Source organism: Micromys minutus, assembly GCF_963924665.1.
Source record: "Micromys minutus genome assembly, chromosome: 1".
Taxonomy (NCBI): Eukaryota; Metazoa; Chordata; class Mammalia; order Rodentia; family Muridae; genus Micromys; species Micromys minutus.
In genome coordinates this window covers 64,903,361-64,927,617 of record NC_137969.1, presented here as the reverse complement: position 1 = coordinate 64,927,617, position 24,257 = coordinate 64,903,361, and the positions used below count along the sequence as shown (strand labels likewise).

Sequence of the window (24,257 nt, the reverse complement as noted above, 5' to 3'; positions counted from 1 at the left end):
TAGAAGAACATTTTCACAGGGGCCACTTTTGGTGGTTTGAATGAGAATGGCCCAATAGGCTTATTTATTTGAATGTCTGGTTCTCAGTTGGTAGACTATTTAGGAAGGTTAGGAGGTATGTTCTTATAGGAGAAGGTATGTCATGGGGGCATGGAGGTGAGCTTTGAAGCTTCAAAACCTTGTGCTTGATCCAGTTTCTTTCCCTGCCTGCAATTTAGGGATCAGATGCAAGCTCTTAGCTAGTGCTCCAGCTCCATGCCTCCTGCCTGCCACCATATTCCTGGTCATGATGATCATGGACTAACCCTATGGAACTGTAAGCAAGCCTTCAGTTAAATTCTTTCTTCTGTAAGTTGCTTGGTCAAGGTGTCTCCTTGCAGTAATAGGATAGTAACTGTGACACTATTGCAGTCACCCAGAGGAGCTGCGATGGGAACTGGGTGTGAAATGTGCAGAACAACATAATCAGGAGTTAGCTATGCTTAGTTTTTATCTCTAAGCTCAGTTGGTCTTTCATTCTAGACTTTAGGATTAGGTTAAAGTACAGCTACTTAGGAATCCAGTGAAGACTGTACCATCACCAAGGAGAACCCCAGGAGAGTGAGCAGAAGCTTTGTAGCACGTGCTAAAGATGGGCCAGTGATGAACTGGGCCAGGTTTGTTCCCAGAATCCTGTTCTTGGATAAACTGATGATATCATGACGGGTTGTCATACCATGTCAGTGCAGACGTGTCTTAGTGAGACCTTCCAGTGTGGGTGCTTAGCCTCTGCATATGGTGCATAGTTGTCATGAGGATATTTCTAGGAACTGCTCTTTCCCCTCTAGACTTTGTATTGTTTATCATTTCTTTCATATTTGGAACATTCTTTGATAACTTCTTGAGAAGGAGGCAACATTTTTGAGACTTTAAAAAAATTTTTTATTGCTGGGAATATAATTTTGCTAAGTGGTGCAGGCCTGTAATCCTAGCTAATCAGGATGCTGAGGCAGAAGGATTTCAAGTTTAAGGCTGCATGGATCACAGAGTAAATTTAGGGTCTCAAAAATTTTTAAAGACTAAAACCAAGAAAGGCTGAAGGTGTAGTCCAGAATTAAGTACCTGCATAGTACATCTGAAGCTTTAGGTTTAATCCTCAGCACTGCAAACCAACCAGCCAGCCAACCAACCAACCAACCAACCAACCAACCAACCAACCAAACAAACAAACAAACAAACAAATGTCATTTTTGACAGCAAGTACTCCTGGTGATGCTGTTGAGATAGTCTGGATCCATCGTTTGTATGTGACTTCTTAATTACAAATTTCCTTCTGAAGGACTACTTTTCTTTGTCTCTAGAGATTGAAATTTCATGATGGTTTGTCTGGTTGTAGATTTGCTTTCATTTGAATTATGAACCTGGTGGTCTTCAAACCAGTGATTTATCTATTTGTTCTAGAAAAGGGCCTTGCAATTATGGTCTTAATTTTTATGTACCTGTTTACCTTCTTGCTATTTCTTTTAGAATCCCTCAAATCATTTATGTGCTTCCAGACTGTTCCATCTCTGTCTTCTCTCTGTAGACTTCTTGAGCTACTATTGTAATGTTTTCACTGAGTTTCTTGTTTCCGATGTCATACATTTCCAGGACCTTGTTTTATTCTTGGATTCATGTTCTTTCCTGTCTCCCAGAGTTCTCTGTATGATACATTTTCTTCATATTGATCTCTGTGTCTGTTTTGGTTGTTCATTTTGTAAGAAGATTTTCTTGAATGTTAATGAACTAATGAGGTTATAGCTCACACATAGTGCTAGTCAATTTTTTAAAATTGAGAATAGATTTTTTCATACAATATATTCTTTTTTCCCTCATTTTACTTTTATTGGATATATTTTATTTATATTCCAAATGTTATCCCCTTTCTTGGTTTCCTCTCCATAAGCTCCCTATCTCCTCCTTCCTCCCCCTGTTTCTATGTGGGTGCCCTCCCATTCCACCCCTTCACGCCTCCCCACACTAACATTCCCTTACACTAGGGCATCAAGCCTTGGCAGGAGCAAGGGCTTCTCTTCCCACTAATTGCCCAACAAGGCTAATACTCTGCTACATATGCAGCTGAAGCCATGGTCCATTTCTATTCTTTGGATAGTGGTTTATTTCCTCAGAGCTCTGGTTGGTTGGTATTGTTGTTCTTATGGGGTTGCAAACCTCTTCAGTTCCTTCAATCCTTTTCCTAACTCTTCATTGGGACCCTGTTCTTAGTTCAATGGTTGGCTGTGAGCATCCACCTCTGTATTTGTCATGATCTAGCATGACCTCTCAGGGAACAGCTGTATCAGGCTCCTGTAAGCATGTATTTCTTGGCATCAGCAATATTGTCTGGGTTTGGTGGCTGTATATGGGCTGGATCTCCAGGTGGGGCAGTCTCTGGATGGCCTTTCCTTCAGTCTCTGCTTCAAACTTTGTTTCCGTATTTCCTCTGTGGATTTCTATGTTCTCCCATCTAAGGACTGAAGTACCTGCACTTTGGTCTTTCTTCTTCTTGAGCTTCATGTGGTCTGTGAATTGTATCTTGGGTAATCTGAGCTTCTGGGCTAATATCCACTTATCAGTGAGAGCATACTATGTGTGTTCTTTTGTGACTGGGTTACCTCATTCAGGATAATATTCTCTAGTTACATCTATTTGCCTAAGAATTTCATGAAGTCATTGTTTTTAATAACTGAGTAGCACTTCATTGTGTAAATGTACCACATTTTTCTGTATCCATTCCTCTGTTGAAGTACATCTGGGTTCTTTCCATCTTCTGCCTATTTATAAATAAGGCTGCTGTGAACATAGTGGAGCATGTGCCCTTGTTGTATGTTAGAGCATCTTTTGGGTATATGCCCAGGAGTGGTATAGCTGGGTACTCAGGTAGTACTATGTCCAAATTTCTGAGGAACCTCCAGACTGATTTCCAGAGTTGTTGTACCAGCTTGCAATCCCACCAACAATGGAGGAGTGTTCCTCTTTCTCCACATCCTCGCCAGCATCTGCTGTCACCTGAGTTTTTGATCTTAGCCATTCTGACTAGTGTGAGGTAGAATTTCAGGGTTGGTTTGATTTGCATTTCCCTGATGACTAGGGATGTTGAACATTTCTTTAGATGCTTCTCAGCCATTTGATATTCCTCAGTTGAGAATTATTTGTTTATCTCTGTATCCCATTTTAAATAGGGTTATTTGGTTCTTTGGAGTCTAACTGATTGAGTTTTTTGTATATATTGGATATTAGCATGCTATCAGATGTAGGATTGGCAAAGATCTTTTCCCATTTTGTTGGTTGCCCTTTTGTCCTATTGACAATGTCCTTTGCCTTACAGAAGCTTTGCAATTTTATGAGGTCCCACTTGTCTATTAATCTAAGAGCATAAGCCATTGGTGGTCATTGGATTACATTGATGGATTTTCATATATTGAACCATCCCTGAATTCCAGTGATGAAGCCTACTTTTTCATGATGGATGATTGTTTTGATGTTTTCTTGGATTTGGTTTGGGAGAATTTTATTGAGTATTTTTGCACCGATATTTATAAGGGAAATTGGTCTGAAGTTTTTTTTCTTTGTTGGGTCTTTATTTGGTTTAGGTATAAGTGTAATTGTGGCTTCATAGAAGCAATTGTGTAGTATTCCTTCTGTTTATATTTTGTGGAATAGTTTGGAGAGTATTGGCATTAGGTCTTACATGAAGGTCTGATAGAATTCTCCACTAAACCCATCTAGTCCTGGGCTTTTTTTTTTGGTTGGAAGACTTCTGTTGACTGCTTCTATTTCTTTAGGGGTTATGGACCTGTTTACATGGCTTAATGTGATCCTATTTAACTTTGGTACCTGGTATTTGTCTAGAAAACTGTCAATTTCCTCCAGTTTTTTTTTTTTTTTTTTGCATTTTGTGTTTTGACTATTATGTGATGTGAGGAATTTCTTTTTGCGTCCAATCTATTTGGAGTTCTGTAGGCTTCTTGTATATTTATGGGTGTCTTAGTCAGGGTTTCTATTCCTGCACAAAACATTATAACGAAGAAGCAAGTTGGGAAGGAAAGGGTTTATTCAGCTTACACTTCCACATTGCCGTTTATCACCAAAAGAAGTCAGGACTGGAATTCAAGCAGATAAGGAAGCAGGAGCTGATGCAGAGGCCATGGAGGGATGTTGCTTACCGGCTTGCTTCTTCTGACTTGCTCAGCTTGCTTTCTTATAGAACACAGGTCTACCAACCGAGGGATGGCACTACTCGCAATGGGTTGGGCCCTCTCACCTTGATCACAAGTTGAGAAAATGCCTTACAGCTGAATCTCATAGAGGCATTTCCTCAACTGAGGCTCCTTTCTCTGTGATAAATCCAGCTTGTATCAAGTTGACACAAAACCAGTCAATACAATGGGCATATCTTTCTCTAGGTTAGAGAAGTTTTCTTCTATAATTTTGCTGAAGATATTTACTGGGCCTTTAAGTTGGGAATCTTTGCTCTCTTCTATACCTATTATCCCCAGGTTTGATCTTCTCAATGTGTCCTGGATTTCCTAGATGTTTTGGGTTAGGAGCTTTTTGCATTTTCTTTAACTGTTGTGCTTATTATATTTTCTATGGTATTGTCTGTCCCAGAGATTCTCTCTTCCATCTCTTGTATTCTGTTGGTGACATTTGCATCTTTGACTCATGATCTCTTTTCTAGGTTTTCAATTTCCAGGGTTATTCCCTTTGTGATTTCTTTATTATTTCTATTTCCATTTTTTAGATCCTGGATGGTTTTGTTCAATTTCTTCACCTGTTTGCTTGTGTTTTCTAAAGGATTTTTGTGTTTACTCTTTAAGGGCTTCTACCTGTTTACCCGTGTTGTACTGTATTTCTTTAAGACAGTTATTTATGACCTTCTTAAAGTTCTCTAACATCAGCATGAGTTGTGATTTTAAATTTAAAAAATCTTGCTTTTCCGGTGTGTTGGGGTATCCAGGACTTGCTGTGGTGATGGAACTGGGGTCTGATGTTGCCAACTGGCTTTGGCTTCTGTTGCTTAAGTTCTTGTACTTGCCTCTTGCTATTTGCTTATTTCTGGTGTTAGGTGGGCTTACTGATTCTGACAGTGGCTTGACCCTTCTGTAAACTTGTGTGTCAGTACTACTGGGGGACCAGCTCTCTCCCAGCATCATTTGGGTACAGAGAACTGTGGCACAGGGTCAGCACAGATGCAGACAGAAACTGGAAGGATCGTATCCCAAACTCCTTCTCAATTCCTGTGTCCTTAAGGCTCCAGGTGGGTCCCTCAGAGCTGAAGTGATGGTCTTACCTGTGCTCACAGGTTGCTCAGCACTTCTGCAGGACTAGCTCTCTCCCAGGGGCTGTAGCACAGGGTCAGCTCCAGGCACAGGCAGGAACTAGAAGCCATGCAATATATTCTTATTATGGTTTTTCATCCCCCAACTCCTCCCAGATCATCACCCCCCTTTATATTCAAAAGTATACTCTTTTTCTCTCTTTTTAAAAAACAAACAGACTTATACAATAAATAAAATAAAATAAACAGCCAGAAGAAAAAGACCCAAAGAAAAAGCACATGAAATACCTATAGATGCAGAGACACACATGCCCTCACACAGAGGAATCCCAAACCCACAACACTGGAAGCCATAATATATATTCAGAAGACTTAAAGGTAAAGGGAAGGAAGGAGAAAGGAAGAAAGGAAGGAAGGAAAGGAGAAAGGAAGGCAGGTAGGTTCTAACAAGCATTATGAAACAAAGAATGTCCAAAGATGCCATTGAGTTTGCTTGTGTTCTACTGCTGGGCATGGGGCCTGGCCTTAAGAGTGGTCCATTTCCCCAAACTCTAGCATCATAAGAACAGAACAAAGCAACACCAAACAGAGAAGAGGCCAGGCCGCATGTCTGGGGAAGCAGGGTCACATGGCTAGTGAGGTATACCCATGCCTAGAGTTTTTACATGGAATCTTTTAAGAAAGGGTATCATTGCACAGCATAGGAGTGGAAGGGCTTGCACTCTGGGCAATGTTACCATTATCAACTCTCAGGGTTTCCTATCTCATAAAACTGCCACACCACTTCATCAGGTAGATACTGGTCTTGTGTCATGAATGAACACACAGAACCTAGAAGGGTTTTTTTATTTTTATTTTATTTTGCTGTGCTATGGGCTGGACTCATAGTACATATATTGCTAATTTTTATTTGGTGGTAAAAGTTGAACCCAGAGCTATGCTAAACAAATACTTTACCTGGAGTTATTTCTGTAGCCTCAATTACTATGTAATGAAAAAGGCAGTGTCTGCTTTTCAAAAAGACCCTAACCAATACAGGAAGAAGCCAAGTAAACATTCCTGGTATGAAACTCTTAAATTGATTTCACTCTATCTTGGTAACATTTGAGCTTTCTCCAGGAAAGTATAATACATCCCAACTGTCCTGTTCTTTTCTTTTTAAAAAAGTTGTTTTATTTTTATTAAATTAATTTTTAAAATTATATATCTGTTTTGCCTTTATGTATGTTCTCCACAAGCATGCAGTGCCCTTAGAGGTCAGAAGAGGGTCTAAGTTCTCCTGGAACTGGGGCTAAAATCGTTGTGAGCTGCTGTGTGGGTGCTGGGAACTGAACTGAGTCCTCTGCAAGAGCAACAAGTGCTGTTCCCCAGTGAGGTGTCTCTCCAGCCCATCCTGTTCTTATTCTACATCCACTCTGTAAAGTGACTCTTCTGAATCGTGAATATGTTTTTGCCAATTGCCAGTTGGTACATACTGGTATTTCTGCTTGAGTAGTAATTCATCCTCTTTGGATAAAAATATGCTACAAGTATTTAACATATATAAGCAGACCTTAAATGTGTCTACTAGAGAGTCTGAACCATTAGACTGAGTTCCTTAGGCTTTAGTAGTTAATTGTTTTGAGGACTGGTAGCTGAGTTGTCCCAGGCCTTTTGTTTTCTCCCTCTCCTTCAGTACCTTCCTGCTGGGGGTTGAAGTCAGGGCCTTGAGAATGCTAGGCAAATGCTTTACCAGTGAGTTCCACCCCCTCTTTCTTTTTATCCAAGTAGCTATCTTTGTGTTTAGTGGAATGCTACCAATGGATGTGTTTGCATCCAAATTTCCTGTTTCCCTGTATGTTTGAATGTTCACATGTGTGGGGACATATTAGGACATATATTTAGGTGCATGCATGTGGAAGCCAAAGGCTGACACTGGTGTCTTTGTCATTTGCTCTCCACCTTCTGTGTTAAGGTCAGTCTCTCACTTGAACCCAGAGGTTGCCTGTTGGCTAGTCTAACTATTATGGGGTCCTAGGTCCTCATGGTTGCAGGGCCAGTGCTTTATCTGTTGAGCCATTCCCCTTGCCTGAATTTTTCCTTTTGGAAAGATCTTGTTTTTTCTTTTGCATTCTTTAAAAAGTATTTTTATGAATTCTTTGAGAATTTATTGCAATGTATTCTGATCATATTTATCCCCAAGTCCTTTCCATTAAATATTGTGGATTGCCCTGGAGCTGTTTGTATTTTGATGTTAAAATTCTGCTTCCTCAAGAGGGTCTATTCCCAACGAGGAGATCACATCCTCAGGTGATCTTACTGAACCTTCTTCCCATTCTAACTGATCAAATAAAGGCTAGAGCCTTTGATTGGGCAGTGGAAGGAAAAGGTGGAACTGGAGGTCTCAGAGGGGAGAGGGAGGAGGGGGAGAAAGGGGGGAGAGAGGAGAGAGAGACACAAAGAGACACAAATAGACACACAGAGAGACACAGAGATGGGGGAGGAAGGGAAGAAGGAAGGGAGAGAACAGAAGATGAAGAGGTGGAAACCAGTATGGAGCAGAACCATGTGGCAAGCAAAATTCCAAGCAGCAAAGGGTCTCATGACTGGGGAATAAGTTAGGATGCTGATAGATCTGCCCATGTTGCTTATAAATGTAATAACTAGGTTGTGTGATTTTTATACGGGCTTATTGGGGTTGAAAATTACTGCAACACCTAAGGTCTCCCTGTACCACCCCTACTGTCCTATCCTCTCTTTCTGTGGTACAGGATGATCCTGGAACTTGCTGTGTAGACCAAATTAGTCTTGAACTTATGTTATTCCATCTCCCTCAGTCTTCCAAATGCTGGGATTGCAAATGTGAATCATCAGTCCTGGCAATTTCCTCTTTTTGTGGGGATATAATGACTCTTTTATCTTTGTTTTCCAGATATTAATAGTGAGCCCCAGTTAAATACATACCATAGAGAAAAAAAAAAAGCCCTCTGAATACCCAAGAAACAGCCCACAGACCTCTATGAAGCTCATAAAGAAGGAAGGCCAAAATGTGAAAGTCTCAGTCCTTCTTAGAAAAAAAAAAAAAAAGGAAAGAAATTGTATATTCATTGTATATTATTATGTAACAAATGTTGTGAGCTATAATAATATTTTATAAAATAAATAAATTAATAAAAAAGAAAAAATGTAATATTTCTGAAAATGGAAAGAAATAAAAAAACTCAGAATCACCTGCTTTATAAAAACAATTCATAGTGAGCCAAATAAGATAGATGATCTTACATGTTCTTGTTATAGACAAAACAGGAAATCAGCGAGGCGGTAGATATATTAATTACCTGCGTTGTAGTAATAATTTCACTTTATATGGATATCAAAGCATATATACTATCAAAGTATTTATTAAATATGTATAATTCTAATTCGTCTAGCTTTCCTCAAAATATCTAAAGAATTTAAAGCAATAGGAATACAGGTGAAAACATTTTAAAATCTTTGTAACTTACTGTTAAAAACTACCCCAAAAGAAAACTAATTACTTGAATATAAAATCTTTTATATTAAAATAGTGCTTGTCAGCCATTAAACATTCCATGAATGTTTAGTCATGTTTTAAATATCATTACTTATGTATGTTTAGAGAAATATAGATATGGCCTCTAGAGGTCAGCGTTGGGTCATGAAAAGAATTTTACAGTTTCAAAATGGACTAAGAAACATTTTAAATGGACTTAAAAATTGTGCTCATGTGCATGTATGTGTGATGTGTTTGGGCACACACATGTATGCCATGGTGGACATGTGAAGGTCAGAGGACGCATTTGTAGAGTCTCTTCTTTCTTTCTATCTTTCCTTGGGTTCTGGAACTGAACTTGAGTCACCAACCTTGTGCAGCAATTGTCACCCACAGATCCCCTTTCTCTTTAAACTGAAGAAAATTTATGTTAGACATGATGACAAAAACGTATCTCAACACTAGAGATGTTGGGGCTGGAGGATTAAGAGTTTTAAGGTCAATCTAGGTAACATAGCAATACTCTGCCTTAAAAAAAAAAAAGTAAAACTTTAACTTTATACCTTTTTTTTTTTTTTTTGCTATTCTGATTGGTTAGATAGAGCTTGTCTCTGGCATACACCACTAATGTGGTGGTTTGAGTAAGAATGGTCCACATAGTTTCATGTATGTGAAAGCTTAATTACTGGGAAATGGAACTGTTTGGAAGGATTAGAAGGATTAGGAGGCATGGTCTTGGAGGAAGTGTGTCACCGAGGGTCTCCACCCCCGCCCCCCCCCCCCCCCCCCCCGCCTATGGATCATGATGTAGCTCTCAGCTACTGCTCTAGTATTTGCCTACATATCTCCATGCTCTCTACCATGATGATAATGGACTAACCTCTGAAACTGTAAGCGAGTCTCAACTAAATGCTTTCTTTTATAAAATTTTCCATAGTCATTGTTTTTGTTTTTTAGGTTTTTTTTCCCACAGCAATAGAACACCAAGACAATTAAATTCTCTTTTTAATTTCAAAATTTTCTGCTGGAGAGATGGCTCAGCGGATAAGAACACAGACTGCTTCTCCAGAGGTCCTGAGTTCAATTCCCAGAAACTACATGGTGGCTCACAATCATTTGTAATGAGATCTGATGCCCTCTTCTGGTGTGTCTAAGACAGCTACAGTGTAGTCTTATATATAGAATAAGTAAATAAACTTTTAAAATTTTTATTTAAATTTAAAAGTCTTTAAAATTTTTCTTTCTGTGAGGCAAAAACCATCTGCAGATTTTTTTACCCTAATGTTCTCATCACTGTGGGTTTGTGAGTGATGAGAGAGGACCTGGGGAGGTAGCATAAGGCACATATTATATGTAATTCGAGTGGAGTTACAAAGCTGAACTCTGGAACACTAAAATCAATAGGTTGATGAAGACCTTTTATAAGATAAAAAAGGCTTTGATTTTGTAAAGATAGATATTGCCCCTCTATGGCTGTTAAGGGGACATAGAAGTATTAAGGGACAGGAAGGATGATTGTCCTACTCTGGAACTGTTTCTGAAGGAATAAGAAGGGAAACCCAACCTTTGAATTGTAATATTTTCACTGTGGAGTAATGAGATGGGTCAGTGGGTAAAGCTGCCTATGGTCAAGCTTGAGACATGAGTTCTGTCTTCCATGTGGTGGAAGGAGGGAACTGACACCTGCAAATTGTTCTCTGACCTCCATATACTGTGGCACAAGTATGCCCACACTCACACTACATGATAAATAAGTGTAAAAATATTACTCTATAAATGATCTTATGAAACCGACTCTTTTTATTGGTTTGAGATTATGATTCCATCATTTCCCCTTCTTTCCTCTCTCTAAAGAGGAAAGAAGAGTCTGAACACTCCATGGACCCAATCCCTTGCTCTTTTAAGTTTATGACCTCTTTGTCTTTTATTGTTGTTACATATATATGCTTTCCTAAATATATAAATACAACCAGATCATTATAATGCATATACTGTTATCTTTTCAGGACTGATCATTCAGCATTGGATAACTTGTTGGCATGCTCTTTCCTGGGGAAGACTATGTCTCCCATTTTCAGGATTTCTCAGTTTTATATATGCATATATATGAAAGTAGATTTTTTATACAATACATTTTGATTATGAGTTTCAGTTCCCTGACTCCTCTCAGATCCTCCCCACCTTCTCTTTTACCTAAATTCATACTTCTTTCTTTTTCTCTCTCCTTAGAAAACAAATGAACATCTAAAAGTGATAGTAAAAACAAAAAAAATCAGAAATCATATATGCAAAAGACTTGTAAGGTTAAAAAGAAGCTCTAAAAATGTCATTGAGTTTGTTTTGTGTTGGTCATCTACTGCTGGGCTTGGGACCTGCCCTTTAGAGTGGCTTGTATCTCCAGTGAGACTCCATTAAACAAAACTAATTTTTCATTTGTGAGTGGTTATTAGTTAGAGATAGTGTATAGGTTCGGGATGGGTGTGTGTCCACTTCCCCTCTTAACACAAGACCCCATCTGGTTTAGATCCACACAGGTCCTGTGCAATCTGCCATAGTCTCTGAGTTCATATGTGTGTTGGTACTGCTGTGTTTAGAAGGCTTTGTTTCCATGTTGTCCTCCATCCTTTGTGGCTCTTACATTCTTTCTGCCTCCTCATTAGCAGGGCTCCCTGAGCCATGAAGAGAGGGGTTTGATGGAGACGTCTCACTTAGGACTGTGCTCCAGGTCTCTCACTGCACATTGCCTAGTTGTGCTTCTCTGTTTGTTCCTGTCTGCTCCAGAGGGAGTTTCTCTGACGATGGCTGAGCAAGGCACTGATCTTTGAGGACAGTGAAAAATCATCAGGAGCCTGCAGTGCTTTATCTAGGGTTGAGGCTTCTTCAACTTTGTCTCTTCCATGTTATCATGTCTGTTGGTGTTGTCCTTGTTCAGGTCATGTGTAGGCAGCCATGTTGGTGAGACTTCATGACTGTAGCTTCTCTGGAGTTTCTAGGAGACACAAGAGATTGACTTTTTAAAAGTCTGCTCCAAGGATTAAATCCCAGAGTCCATAAACACTCTACCACTGAGCCACGCCTGTGCTGGATATTTAATTTTTAAGTCTCTGTGTGCTGGGTTTTTAGACTATTGCCCAAGTACAACGCAGTTATATTAACATGAATTGTCAAATGGCTCACCTTAGACCTTAGAGGATTCTAAAGGAATTGTTTACATATTGATGGGTACAGAAATTATGAAACATGATGATTCTCCTTGATACGGAGTCTGAAGACTCTACTCATATGAACATTAAAAAGAGTTGTCATTTGAATGGCAGTGCATCCCACTTAATAGCAACAATTTATTGTTGAAACAATAAGTCTCTTAAAAGCTCATCTGTTTGAATTGGGATCTATGAGCCTTTTAATAGGATTTTTGAAAGAGAGTGCAAAATTTATAGCTCCTTATAAATTGCCTGACACGGAAGTTAAGGTCAATAGAGTTTTGTTCAGTCAGTCTGTCATAGTTGAATCGCAGGTGAAAAGATCTGTTTCCTTCTCATCCTATAATGCTAGGTACAAAAAGCTCTCATTTTTAGAATAGTATTCTCTTACCTTGGGACTGGAAGAACAAAATTCTATTGCTCAGGTAAGTATTTCTTAAATACAAGAATGATTTGAGATATAGGTTGGTCCTGAGATATTGACTAACAATCATCTGATTTCATTCACTATTCTTTATTTTAAAGAAAAACAGTCAGAATTGGGGGTCATCCTAGACTTCTGTACCATCTTATCCATATCATGTGACTGTAGTCATCCCTGTCAAGTTTTCTTAAAGGTCTCTTGGATATAACATCTACTCCCCTCATGGCCTCTACTGTCTGCACAATCTTTCTATATCTGAAGAAGCCACCTCACCTACAACAGTGATCTTTCTCACACGCAACCATGAGACCCTCAGAGATTTTACATGTATCTAGAATTAGACATTCACACCAGGGATGGCAGTTCATGTCTGACATGCCACCATTTGTGGGTCTGCAGGAGGATCACTGCAAGTTTTAGGTTATCCTAAAAAGACAGGGTCTTTTACTCTGTGAAACAGATCGGATACTTGGTATTGTGTTCAGTGTGTGCACATGGATGCGCATGGCAGAGGTTAACTGTAATCGATAATCCACTGTACACTTTGCTTTTTATGTGGGTGCTAGGCATTGAGTTCAGGTGCTCCTGGTTGCATGGTAATCACAGAGCTATCTCCCAGCTGCTTGTGGTATTTTGAATTACATGAGTCTCTCCTAGCAAAAACAAGCTCCGTGAGCAGGATTTATGCCCTTATCCTCCTCATCAAATTCCAACATTTGGTTTGGTGCTTTAAAAAAAGTAGTTTCTCAATATATTTGTTGAGTGAATAAATAAATGACCATTTTTAATTGTTTAGGTAGAGGAAGAAGAACCCACTGGATACATTCGATTTGAAAAATTTATTCCAGTGATGACCACAGTACTTGTGGAAAGAAGGTAAGTCCAATTTTAAGGCAAGATAATGTCTAGAATTACATAAATGCCAGAACATTTGACTTGGCCAGGCACGGTGCCTCATGCCTATGACTCTAGCACTTAAGGGGATGAAGCAGGGGGATGGCAGTGAATTTTAGGATAGCCATAGTTCCACATAGTTCAGGCCAGCCTGGACTATAGAGTAAGGGCTTGCTTCAAAAGAAAAAGAAAGAAAAGCACTTGGATTTTCATATTTTATTTACCCAGTATATGTCTTAGGGTGGCTTCCTCCACTTTTCAGTGGACTTTAGGCTGGTTTAGGGATAACCTTAGAAATATCAACCATGTTAGTATTTATTGATCTAAACAAGGCATACTTAAATGGCAAAGAAGCTAAATAAAATAACAATATTGTAGTTATATTTAATTGTGAATTATTGTTCTATGATAAAAATTAACACCAGTTACTTTTCTAGCATAGGTATAGCATTAGCACACCACAGTTGATAGAGTATAGAGGTTTTGGCGCTAAACAAATTTATTTTCATATTAGTGAAAAATTGCTAATAGGTAACACCAAACATGCCTGGGGAGTAGGTACTGCTGATTTTCATAACTAGAAAGAAATTTCATCGAGGGAAATGCCATTAGTACAAGTAAGATATTATCAGCGTTTTGTTTTGTTTTATAAGTCACTTATCATAGAGGCTAAGATAAATATGCTGGCATTAACTGACTTTATTGTAAAATTACAGATACAGACCAATTGCTGAAGATGTTCTTTTGCGAGCTTTTGAGGTAGGTGAGGTCTACATTATTCATATGTGTGTGATAAATTATTTCATCATATAGAATTTATTCAACAAAGACAATGTATGATATCTTCTTTCCCCAGGTTTTGGATCCAGCCAAACGCGGTTTTCTGACTAAGGAAGAACTGGTCAAGTACATGACTGAGGAAGGTCTGAGGGCTTTATTTCTTGAAAGAGTAATTTATGCAAAGACTAATAGGTTTTAAAGATGTTTATTTTATTTTTTAGCCCCCCCTCTCTTTGTGTGTGTGTGTGTGTGTGTGTATCAGTGCAGTACCTATGGAGGACAGAAGCATCTGGTCTCCCTGGAGCTGGAGTTACATGGTAACTCAACTCATGGTCTTAACTGCTGAGCCATCTCTTTAGCCACAATTAATACATTTGTAAATAATCATGCAAAATTTATAGATAATACTTCAAAAACAACTATTTGATTAGTTATTTATTATTTCTATTAATTTGATTTTGTATAATAGAAGTATAATGATTCCTTGCATAAATTGTGCTTTCTTTATTTACTTAAAATGTTTCCTAAATAAAGATATGCCACTTAAAGAACATAAACTGTCAATCATAAACTAATGCCCTTCAAAATAGAAGATTTGAATTAAAATATGTAAAAAAATTTTTTTTATAAAATTTCTTTTAAAAGACCTTCTTAGGTGGTAAAGTTGCAGTCAATATAGCCTAAATTGCATATGAATTTACACAAAACTATACTTTCTTGTGATAATGGGACCTCCTTCCACAAATACCTATATATTTCCTTTAAAGCTCTCTTTAGGTCAGTCTATCCATGTGTTTCCCTGACTGTAAGTGGCTTGTGGGCAATCATTAATGCCCATGGTAAGAGAGGAGCTTACTTCCTCTGCTCAGCTTCCAGATGCTCAGCCAAGTCCTGAGTGATGCAGCTGTCACACTTCACTGAGAACATGGACATGGGTGGCATTTTGGGCAAGGAGAGCATCTGTATGTATACCTCTATGTGTACCTGCTTTGGCCAATTTTACCTCAGTTCACCATTAGAAAACAGGAAGGAAAGGAGTAATATGAAAGTCATGGTTGCCATCCAGGATGGCATACGGTGTTAAAATCATCTAAACAGCTAACTTCAGTGAGTGTGTTATGACTTTCAACTCCTAAGGATGAATGGAAGTAAACTCTATTATATTGAGTCACATAAAAATAATGAAAACAGCCAAAGCGGTTCAGTAACTCCTACTGTGTGCCTATCGTATATGTTTAGTATTGTTACAGCACAGTGGGTAGTAATGATACTGGAATCTGATCCATTTTTTTAGCATATTACACTCTTATTAGGGAAGCAAGGCCATCATGTGAAGTAGATCAGTGTGAGACATTAGAAAAATAACTCTCAGAAGATCAACTCAAGCTGGAACTAGCCTGGGACGCTTAGCCCGGGACACTTAGCCTGGGATGCTTAGCCTGGGAAGGCTGGCAGAGGAACTAGCTTTCTTGAGAAGATAGATCTGTTGTTGTTGTTTTTTTTTCCTCTTTAGTTTCAAGACAGGGTTCCATTCATAACTCAGGTGAATCTGGCATTTAGTAGGGATCCTAGATTGGCAGTAGACTGACTCATGGCAGTTGTCCTGTTTCAGCCTCCCAGATGGGAATCCAGATGGGAGCCACTGTGCTTTGCTTGAGATAGGGCAAGTCATTGAGGGCAGGGCTAATAAGGTTTTGTATATTATAGTTCCCTCACATATCACAGGTGTCAGCATATGAATAGTAACACATGAGCTACAAACAGACCAATGGGTAGTTGAATGATGACAGATTGAGAGCTGTTTGTGGGAAATGGATAAAGCAATAGGAACAAAATCTGGAAGGAAGGCAGCCAGCCATGTGGAAGAAGGTGAGCTCAGGAAGCCCTGGGGATCTTGTTGGCCAGCAATAGAAAAGGAATGGAGGTGGATTTCTTGGGGCTAAATTTTAGAGGCCTGCCCTTGAGTTTGGGTCATCCCTGGGCAGTCGAGAAGAGTGGCTGGGCTGAGCCCTTCAGTGTGGCATTGCTGTAAGAAAGTGATTCTGGTGTTGGTTGGCTTATAGCTGTAAGAAAGGTTTGAGGGGGTAGGGAGGAGATGAGCTGCGGGCTCCTTGAACAATCCCAAGGCTCTCTGACCTGAATGGGAAGAGGGAATTAATGCAGTAGGGTTCTATCACAGCATCCTGAGCTGTGGTAACCAACAGAGGGCAGGGAACAAAGATGTGAGATGAGTATAAAGTAACACCAAGACTTGCCATGGCCCATGGGTGTCATGATAGTAATGCTATTGACTGAATCAGTGAAGTCAGGCACGGGCTGCAGTGTGTTTAGGGACAACAAGGCTGTGTGGTGCACAGGAAGGTCCTTTGTGAGAATTTCCAGGAAGATGTTTGTCTTGGCTAGAGTTCTGTTACTGTGAAGAGACACTATGATGATGGCGACTCTTTTTTTTTTTTTTTTTTCACTGTTCCCTTGAGTAACAGCTGCCACTGGTACAGTATCAGGGCAAGGATGTAATCAAGGACTTTCTTTCAGCACCAGCTACCAAATCCTGACCCCACTGACAAAGGGAAGGACCTGTGAAAAGTGCTAGGATGATGGGGACTCTTACAAAGGAAAACATTTAATTGGGTCTGGCTTACACTTCAGAGGCTTAGTTCATTATCCTCAAGCATGGCAGTGTGCAGGCAGACATGGTGCTGGAGAAGGAGATGAGAGTTCTACATTTGGATCTGCAGACAGCAAGAAGAGAATGCGACACACTGGCCACACTTGAGCTTCTGGGACCTCAAAGTCAGCCTCTAGGGACCCACTTCCTCCAATAAGGCCACACCTCTTAATAGTCCCACTCCCTGTGACCACACATTCAAACATGAGTCTCTGGGGGCCATTCCCATTCAAAGCACCACAGCATACATCCAGAGTTCTTATACTTCCTGGGTAACTGTTGTATGTCCTAATAGAAGGAGCCTACATCAGTTTTTTTTTTCTAGAGAAGATTATAAATGGTTTCAGTTATTTATTCAACATGACTTAATTTCTTCCATGCTGTATAAGCCAGTATATTTGATAGATGCATATAAATGCACTATGATATCTTAATGTATCATCATTATTGTATAAAGAATGTTCTTCCCCTAAGTGAGGATGCAGTTGCCTAATTCAGTAAAATGGTTGATTGCTTAAGAAGTGATTTTATGTTTGTTTGTTTTTGGAGACAGGGTTTCTCTGTGTATCAGTCTTTGTCCTGGAAGTCACTTTGTAGACCAGGCTGGCTTTGAACTCAGAGATCCACTTGCTCTGCTTTCTGAGTACTGGGATTAAAGGTGTGTACCACCAGGCCTGCTTGCCTAAGAAATGATGTTTTTATTCTCAAAATTCTAAATTGTTTTTTAGTATATACAAGCTTTGGGACTATAAAGTTACTTCTGCAATCTTTCATAGTATCTCAGAGTGGTCAATACATTTTTACGTTTGAGAATGTACATTCTAAATGCCCATGAGATTGTAAGATAAACACCATAAAACATACTGAATCAAGTACCTACAAGACAGAATCCGTGTTCGTCCAGGATGTATATTGCATCAGGTGGTTTTTAGTAGCAGGGAAGATCTCAAGACTTTAAAAAACAAATACATGTTGTGATTCGTCAGATGTTTGTGGAAGTGCTATTGGAATAACACATTTAATCCTTAAACCAAGCCCATGGGTGGAGAGTGTTGTGTGTATTGTGTAGACTGGGAAGAGAGGTTAAGCCACCTGCCTAAGACCTTTAAGCTCGTAAGAGAGCCAGGACTTGAATGAGTGAGACTTGTCCTTCCAGCTTGTGCTTTGCAGTGTTAAACAGGTTTTCCTGCTATCCTAAATCACACACTGTATGTATAGCTCCTTCCTTGCCCAGTGTAGCAGAGTCACTATTGTGAACAAGGCTTAGTCTAAGCAGTGCTGTGGAGGGCTTCAGCTAAGGTTGGTAAGCTGGCCTTCTCAGTCCCCACTCACTTGCCGGGAAGGCTGCCCTGTTCATGCTATAAATGGAATGGTAGTTTTCCTTGTGAGGTGGCTGGGAGATTAACTTAGTTAATATATGTGAAACACTTATTTCATCTGTCTCCCTCCTTTTCTTCTCCCTTCCTTCCTTTCCCCTTCCTTCCCTCCCTCCCCCATTCCTCCTTCCCTTCTTTCTCCCTCTCTTCCTTCCTTTCCTCCTCCCTTCCTCTCTCTCTCCCTTGTTTCTCCCTCTCTTCCTTCCTTTCTCTCTCCCTCCCTCCCTCTTTCTCTCCCGCTGGGGATGCTCAGGATCTTACACATGATAGACACTCATTCTGTCCCTTATCTATGTCTCAAACCATGGTTATTTTTGTCTGTTTAAGACAAAGCTAAGTCTAGCCTTAAGCTCACTATTCTCTTGAGCCTGGGTGCTGGGACTGTAGTGGCAACCATTGTTAGCATCCTTCTGAGACCTACAGTGTATTTAGTGTCTGACAGTCAGGTAATATCCAGGACTTGCCACTTCAGCATTTCAGGAATTCTTTCCTAGGAAGCACCACACTGCACATTTATGAACCTAGCACTCAGAAGACTGACGTAAGAGAAGCATGAGTTTGAAGTTAGACTATTGGACACAATAATAAGACAAACCAAAATTTAAAAACAAAACCACAGAGTCTCTATCTGCATAAGTTCTGTAACTGGGTAGCTGAATCCCAACATAGAAAGTTCTGGGGACAGTGAGAAGTAGCCTAGGCTCATAAGGTAGATAACCCTCCTCAAGCCTTGGTACTGTGATTGTGAGCATAAGACTTTCCTCCCCCCCACCCCCCTGAAGATCTAGGGAAGGCTGGGACACCCTGTTTGTTTCCTCTACACTGAACACAGTTGTGTCTTAAACAGTTTGCAGCCTTTTCAGCATTTTCCCGAAGTTTGTATCCTACCTTGTGAAGCTAGTTTCCAAGATGTCGTTCCCAAGTCCAACTCAAACTCGGGTTTTCTCCCCAACTTTTGATTTTATCACATCAACACAAGCCCAGACCGAAAGAAGGAGGACTTTAGGATGCTTGATGAGTCCATCCATGGCGGGGTAAAGCCAGTGTGAGTGAGGCAGTCCCGGTGCACTGTCAGTGTTGGATTTCTCTTCAGTAATAGCATAGTTTTAATAAAGATAATAATTATACTCACTCTTAAGACTTTAGCTTCCAGCAAATATTTTTGCAACTTCAATCATTTTAGTTTAAGTGAATTAAACAACTCTGTTCATGGTGTTATATATTCTCCTGATATTTTGATTACAAAAATGTATTCTGTAGGCCCCAGCAGGGTAACAAGTCTGCAGCTTTGCAGGGGTGTGGCAGCATGTCTTTGAACTTCTGGGTTCATAGTTGGGGCCTGTGGACTCCATGGCAGTATAGCTGATAGTGGGGAGAGAAAAACTTCCTGGCTGTAAAATGATGCTGTCTCTTCTTGTCTCTCCAGGTGAGCCTTTTTCCCAAGAGGAAATGGAAGAAATGTTGTCTGCTGCAATTGATCCTGAATCAAATACCATTAATTACAGGGACTACATAACAATGATGGTGATAGACGAAAGCTAATGCTCTGAAGACTTCTCTTTCTCGTTAAGACAACCATAAACAGTCAATTTCTAGTTGAAAGGATGCTTTGAAAAATTGTTTGTCCTAATTAATTTTATCTTATAATTTCTATATTTGGTGTCTCATGACATAATTGTTTCAAGGTACTTAGTTTACTAGAGATGATCAATTTAAAACATAATTTTTTAGATAACCAGATTTATGGAAGGACAAATTGATTATTTGAAAGGAATTGTACAGTATTTTAATGCTAAGTGTATTGTTGCTTATTTTCTACAACTAGGCCAATAATAAATTGAAATTAATTAGACAGAAAGTGGAGATAGATCCTAACCCCCCAAAACTTGCCATAGAAAGCTTTTGCAGGGCAGGATGGCTGGCCACAGACTAGATGTGAGTGGCAGCCTGGTGATGGCTGCCTTTCAGAGTACCAGTAAACACTTCAGCAAGCAGAATATGGAGGGAGAGCCACTGGAATAACTATTAATAATTGATTTCTTATGAATGCCAATTACAAATCTCATTTGAGAGTCTAATAACTTCGAGTAAAATTGAAAATTGCTCATCCAGCATGTTGCCATTTATGGAATAGCTAAAGGAGGCGAGATAATTGAATCCAGAGAAAGGAAGACTGAATGAAAACTGATAATGGCAACTCCTTTTTTTGCTCTATAGAATTCTCACCTATTCAGAATATCTGTCATGGGAATATTGTCCTGTATTCATCTGTTGTTACCAGAATGTAGTATCTGAAATGGACTAACTCCAGAAGAAAGAGGTTCATTTAGGTCACTGTTATAGATGGTCAAGGTCCAGGCAGCATTGTGCAGGCTGAGGGGGGGCACCCTTGCATGCATCTCACCAAGGTGCAGCTAGCCAGACAGGAGTACATGGTGGTGCAAGCAAGAATAGAGAGGCTTGGGGGAGGGGTCAGGCCTGCTTCTTTTACAATGGTCCTCTCATAAGAATTACTTTGCAGGCTGGGGAGATGGCTCAATGGGTAAGGCATTTGCTGAGTATCATTAGATAATGTGCTGGAAGCTGGAGATGAAAGATGGATAAGCCTCTAATTAATCAAGGTCACAGTTTAGTGAGGGAGTCTTGCAAGTCAATCAGCAACCACACATTCAGGGGACTGAAGGTTGCACAAAATAAGCAAATGACTTAGCCTGGTGGGGGTGAGGTTGGGAGTGAGGGTGCGGGTGAGGGTGCTTTCTGATGGGCAGACTCAGAGGTAGTAACATACAACTTACAGACTTAGCAGTTCTTAAGTTTTGACAGTCATTCTTTGAGCAGTTTACTTCAGAGCATGTTAGCTGCAGGACAGCAGACCAAACCCCAGAGGTGTCATGAAACACAAGAATATGGGAATTGAAAGTATGGTTTATAGATACTTGGAACCTGATGAGAAATGAGAAGGTTGGAGTGGGAGACAGGAACCATATCCTAAGAGATAATGGGCTAATTGGGGTCAAGATTTCTGTGTTTGAATGTGAACTTTATTCTGAAAATCACAGAGAAAGAAGTTGGAGTTGTAAATAGCCTGAGAAATACTTTGAAAGGTCAAGACCAGAGGCGAGGAGACCAGCTGGTAGGCTGCTTTGTTGGCAGTAAGAGATGGGCTAGGGAAAATCAAGCGCAAATCCTAAGTTTCTGGCTTGAACACTTGGTAAATAATGATAGTAGGCATTCAGATAAGACATCCAAGGCTTAGGCTAATGAGGTTGACTGTGGTCATCTCCAGCTTAAGAGCTGGTAGAAGATAGAAAGATCAACTGGATAAATAAGGGGACATCTGCTAGAGACACAGGCTTTGAAGTTGTCAGCACATGGTGTCCTGGAAAGAAAATAAAAGAGGACCAGGACAGACTTGGAGTGCAGAAGAGAAGCCCCCATAGCTTGGGAAGGAAACGCCTGAAAGGAGGGAAAGCTGAAAGAGAAGCCATGGCTGGAGAGCCTCTCAAGGAGGCAGGAACCAAGTCAGAAGTGGTGGAATTGTGAAGTCATTGATGATGAAGAAACATCCCTCAGTTTCAGCACCAACACATTTACTGAGAGTCTCTCAGGCTGATTTGTTAAGTGGCAGGTAGTAGAGTTCAATGGCTTCAGGTAAAAACAGATGTGAGAAAGAGCCTGGGGGACATGCTGCTGGGCAGTAAAGATAGAGAAGGTAGAGGGAGGGGGGTTTAGAAGATGTAAACCTCTTTGCTAGAATGCTGCGTGCTTGCATTTCAATAGTTTTACACAGCAGAGGAACAGAGGACACTTAGAGGGGCAGAGATCCAGGGATACAAAGGTCTTGACCTTGGTCATGGACATGACCTAGTGGCCTCCAGCTCTACTGTCTTTTGTTGTTAAGATAGTTCTTACAACTTGTGACCCCTTGCTTTTGCCTCCCTAGTGCTAGGATTCTAGGCCTGAACTTCTACACTCAGTTGTACTATGAATGAGGACAGAGGGGGTGATAGAAATATGAAGGGCTTTGTGAGAAATGTGAGTTGGAGAATAGTCTACAAAAGATTTTTCAAGGAACTCTGGAGAATTTTGTCCAGTAACCCAAGCCCAGAAGCATAATATGCAGTGTTGTAATGAGTCAAGGTGACGAACTGGACAGACAAAAAAGGTCAAGATGGATGAGTTAGCAGAAACCAGTGACCTTGATGCACTGTAGGCTGAGGGGAGTGGGAAGTCCAGCTAGGAGTAGGCTTGCATGGAGGAGTAAGACTTCAGAGGGCAGATAGCTGGTTCGTGTGGGGAGATAGCTTGCCGCTCCCAGGAACATTACTCTCTGCCTGCAGTTTGACTTCACTGTACTGTTACAGAGCATTTCTCTGTGTTATTACTTAGTAATAGTATACAGCACATATACAACTCTCACTGTGTGTCAGGCACTGTTCTAAGTGTTTTACTTAATTTACTCATTTAAACCTCTTGATGACCCAACAGAGTAGTTACCATTATTACGAGGGAGTGACAAAGAAGTTTTATAGCTCTAAGGGGCTGCATTAATCAGCTTTTATAAGTTATGTGATGATGCATATTCAACACAATAAAAGTCATTTTTCATGTTTCATGTCAGCTGGGACTCTGCTTTGTGTGTCTTATTTTTCTTCACTTCTTTCCTAAGTAGAATGACTATGTGTCCCTGTTTGCTCTGGGTGGACCCAGCTTGTACCTGCTATTGCAGTATAATCATTGATGTTTCTCCATCTTACTTTTAGAATGCCTTCATTTGTATGATTCACATGTGCTTACCCCTTTCAAAAACTGATGAAAATGATAATGGAATCCCGCATGGGGGCTGGGCAGATGGCTCAGTGGGGAAAGGTGCTTGGTAAGCAAGCATGAGGCTGTTGGTTCAATCTCTAGCACCCCACCACATAAAAAGCTGGGTTCTTATTATCTTAGCACTGGGGAGGCAGATATAGGAAGACCACTGGAACATACTGGCTAACCAGCTTAGTTGGTGAACCCCAGTCCCAGTAAGAGATATTGTCTCAAAAACTGAGTGACTCCTGAGGAACACCTGAGGGTGACCTCTGGACAATACATGTGAATGCACACCCTTACAATATGACTATGTGCACCAGCACATAGCAATCAATTCTGGGAAGTTATGGGAGAGCAACAGTGGTTGTGATGGAAAGTGCCCCTTCCTTCAACAGTTTCACAAGACAAACTTTTCTACAACACCTAAGGGATTCTCCAGGTAAAGTCCAAGTGAAAAATTGACATGCCGTTCACTTAACCATGAATACTGGGGTCTCCACCTGCAGATGAAATGAGCCTTGAGCATTTAGGTAAGAGCTGAGGACTCGAGGGTGTGGTAATTCACAGTCAGGCTTTGTAATGTAGACATATGACAGACATGAGAAATACTTGTCAAAGTGGAAGTCTCCCCAGGGGTGAATCATGGTGCAGGCCAACATACCATACAATCACAGAACTTTTACCAGTGCCTAATGCATGATGAGGTATGGACTTGTCTGGATCACCCAATATGGCTCAGAGTATGTAACCCCGACTATGTCAGTTTTGGTAATGAAGAGATACCTCATTCTCTTGCTGCAAGGAAAGGCTCATGTAGTGAAGAAGATGCCTTAACATTGGATTCCTGATCTGACCCAGAATTTTTAAAAATATTTATTTATTTTTATTATATATACAGTGTTCTATTTGCACGTATGTCTGCATGTCAGAAGAGGGCACCAGATCTCATCATAGATGGTTATGAGCCACCATGTGGTTGATGGGTTTTGAACTCAGGACCTTCGGAAGAGCAGCCAGTGCTCTTAATTTCTGAGCCATCTTTCTACCCCTGCCCCCCATGCCTAGAAATTTTTAAAATAATTTTTGTGAATATTCTTTGTATTTACATTTCAAATTTTATCCCCTTTCCCACCACTCCTATCCCCCCTCTACCTCCCCTTGCTTCCATGAAGATGCTCCCACTCCCAACCTCAGTGCCTTGGCATTCCTCTATACTGGAAAGACACACCTTCACTGGACCAAAGGTCTCTTCTCCCATTGATGCCAGGCAGTGCTATTCACTGCTACATATGTAACGGGAGCCATGGG

The 24,257-nt window shown here is 40.3% G+C and overlaps 1 protein-coding gene across 1 annotated transcript in view; it reads left to right on the top strand.

Annotated features, from left to right (window-relative positions):
* Positions 1-22,725, top strand: part of DRC8 (dynein regulatory complex subunit 8) — an 80,941-nt gene extending 58,216 nt beyond the window's left edge. Inside the window, exons 4-7 of the mRNA XM_080919396.1 lie at positions 13,220-13,295; positions 14,030-14,072; positions 14,170-14,236; positions 19,564-22,725. Of these exons, the coding sequence (XP_080775522.1) occupies positions 13,220-13,295; positions 14,030-14,072; positions 14,170-14,236; positions 19,564-19,679 (302 nt within the window). The 3' untranslated portion in view covers positions 19,680-22,725. The remainder of the gene's footprint in view (positions 1-13,219; positions 13,296-14,029; positions 14,073-14,169; positions 14,237-19,563) is intronic.
* Positions 22,726-24,257: the final 1,532 nt, after the last annotated feature.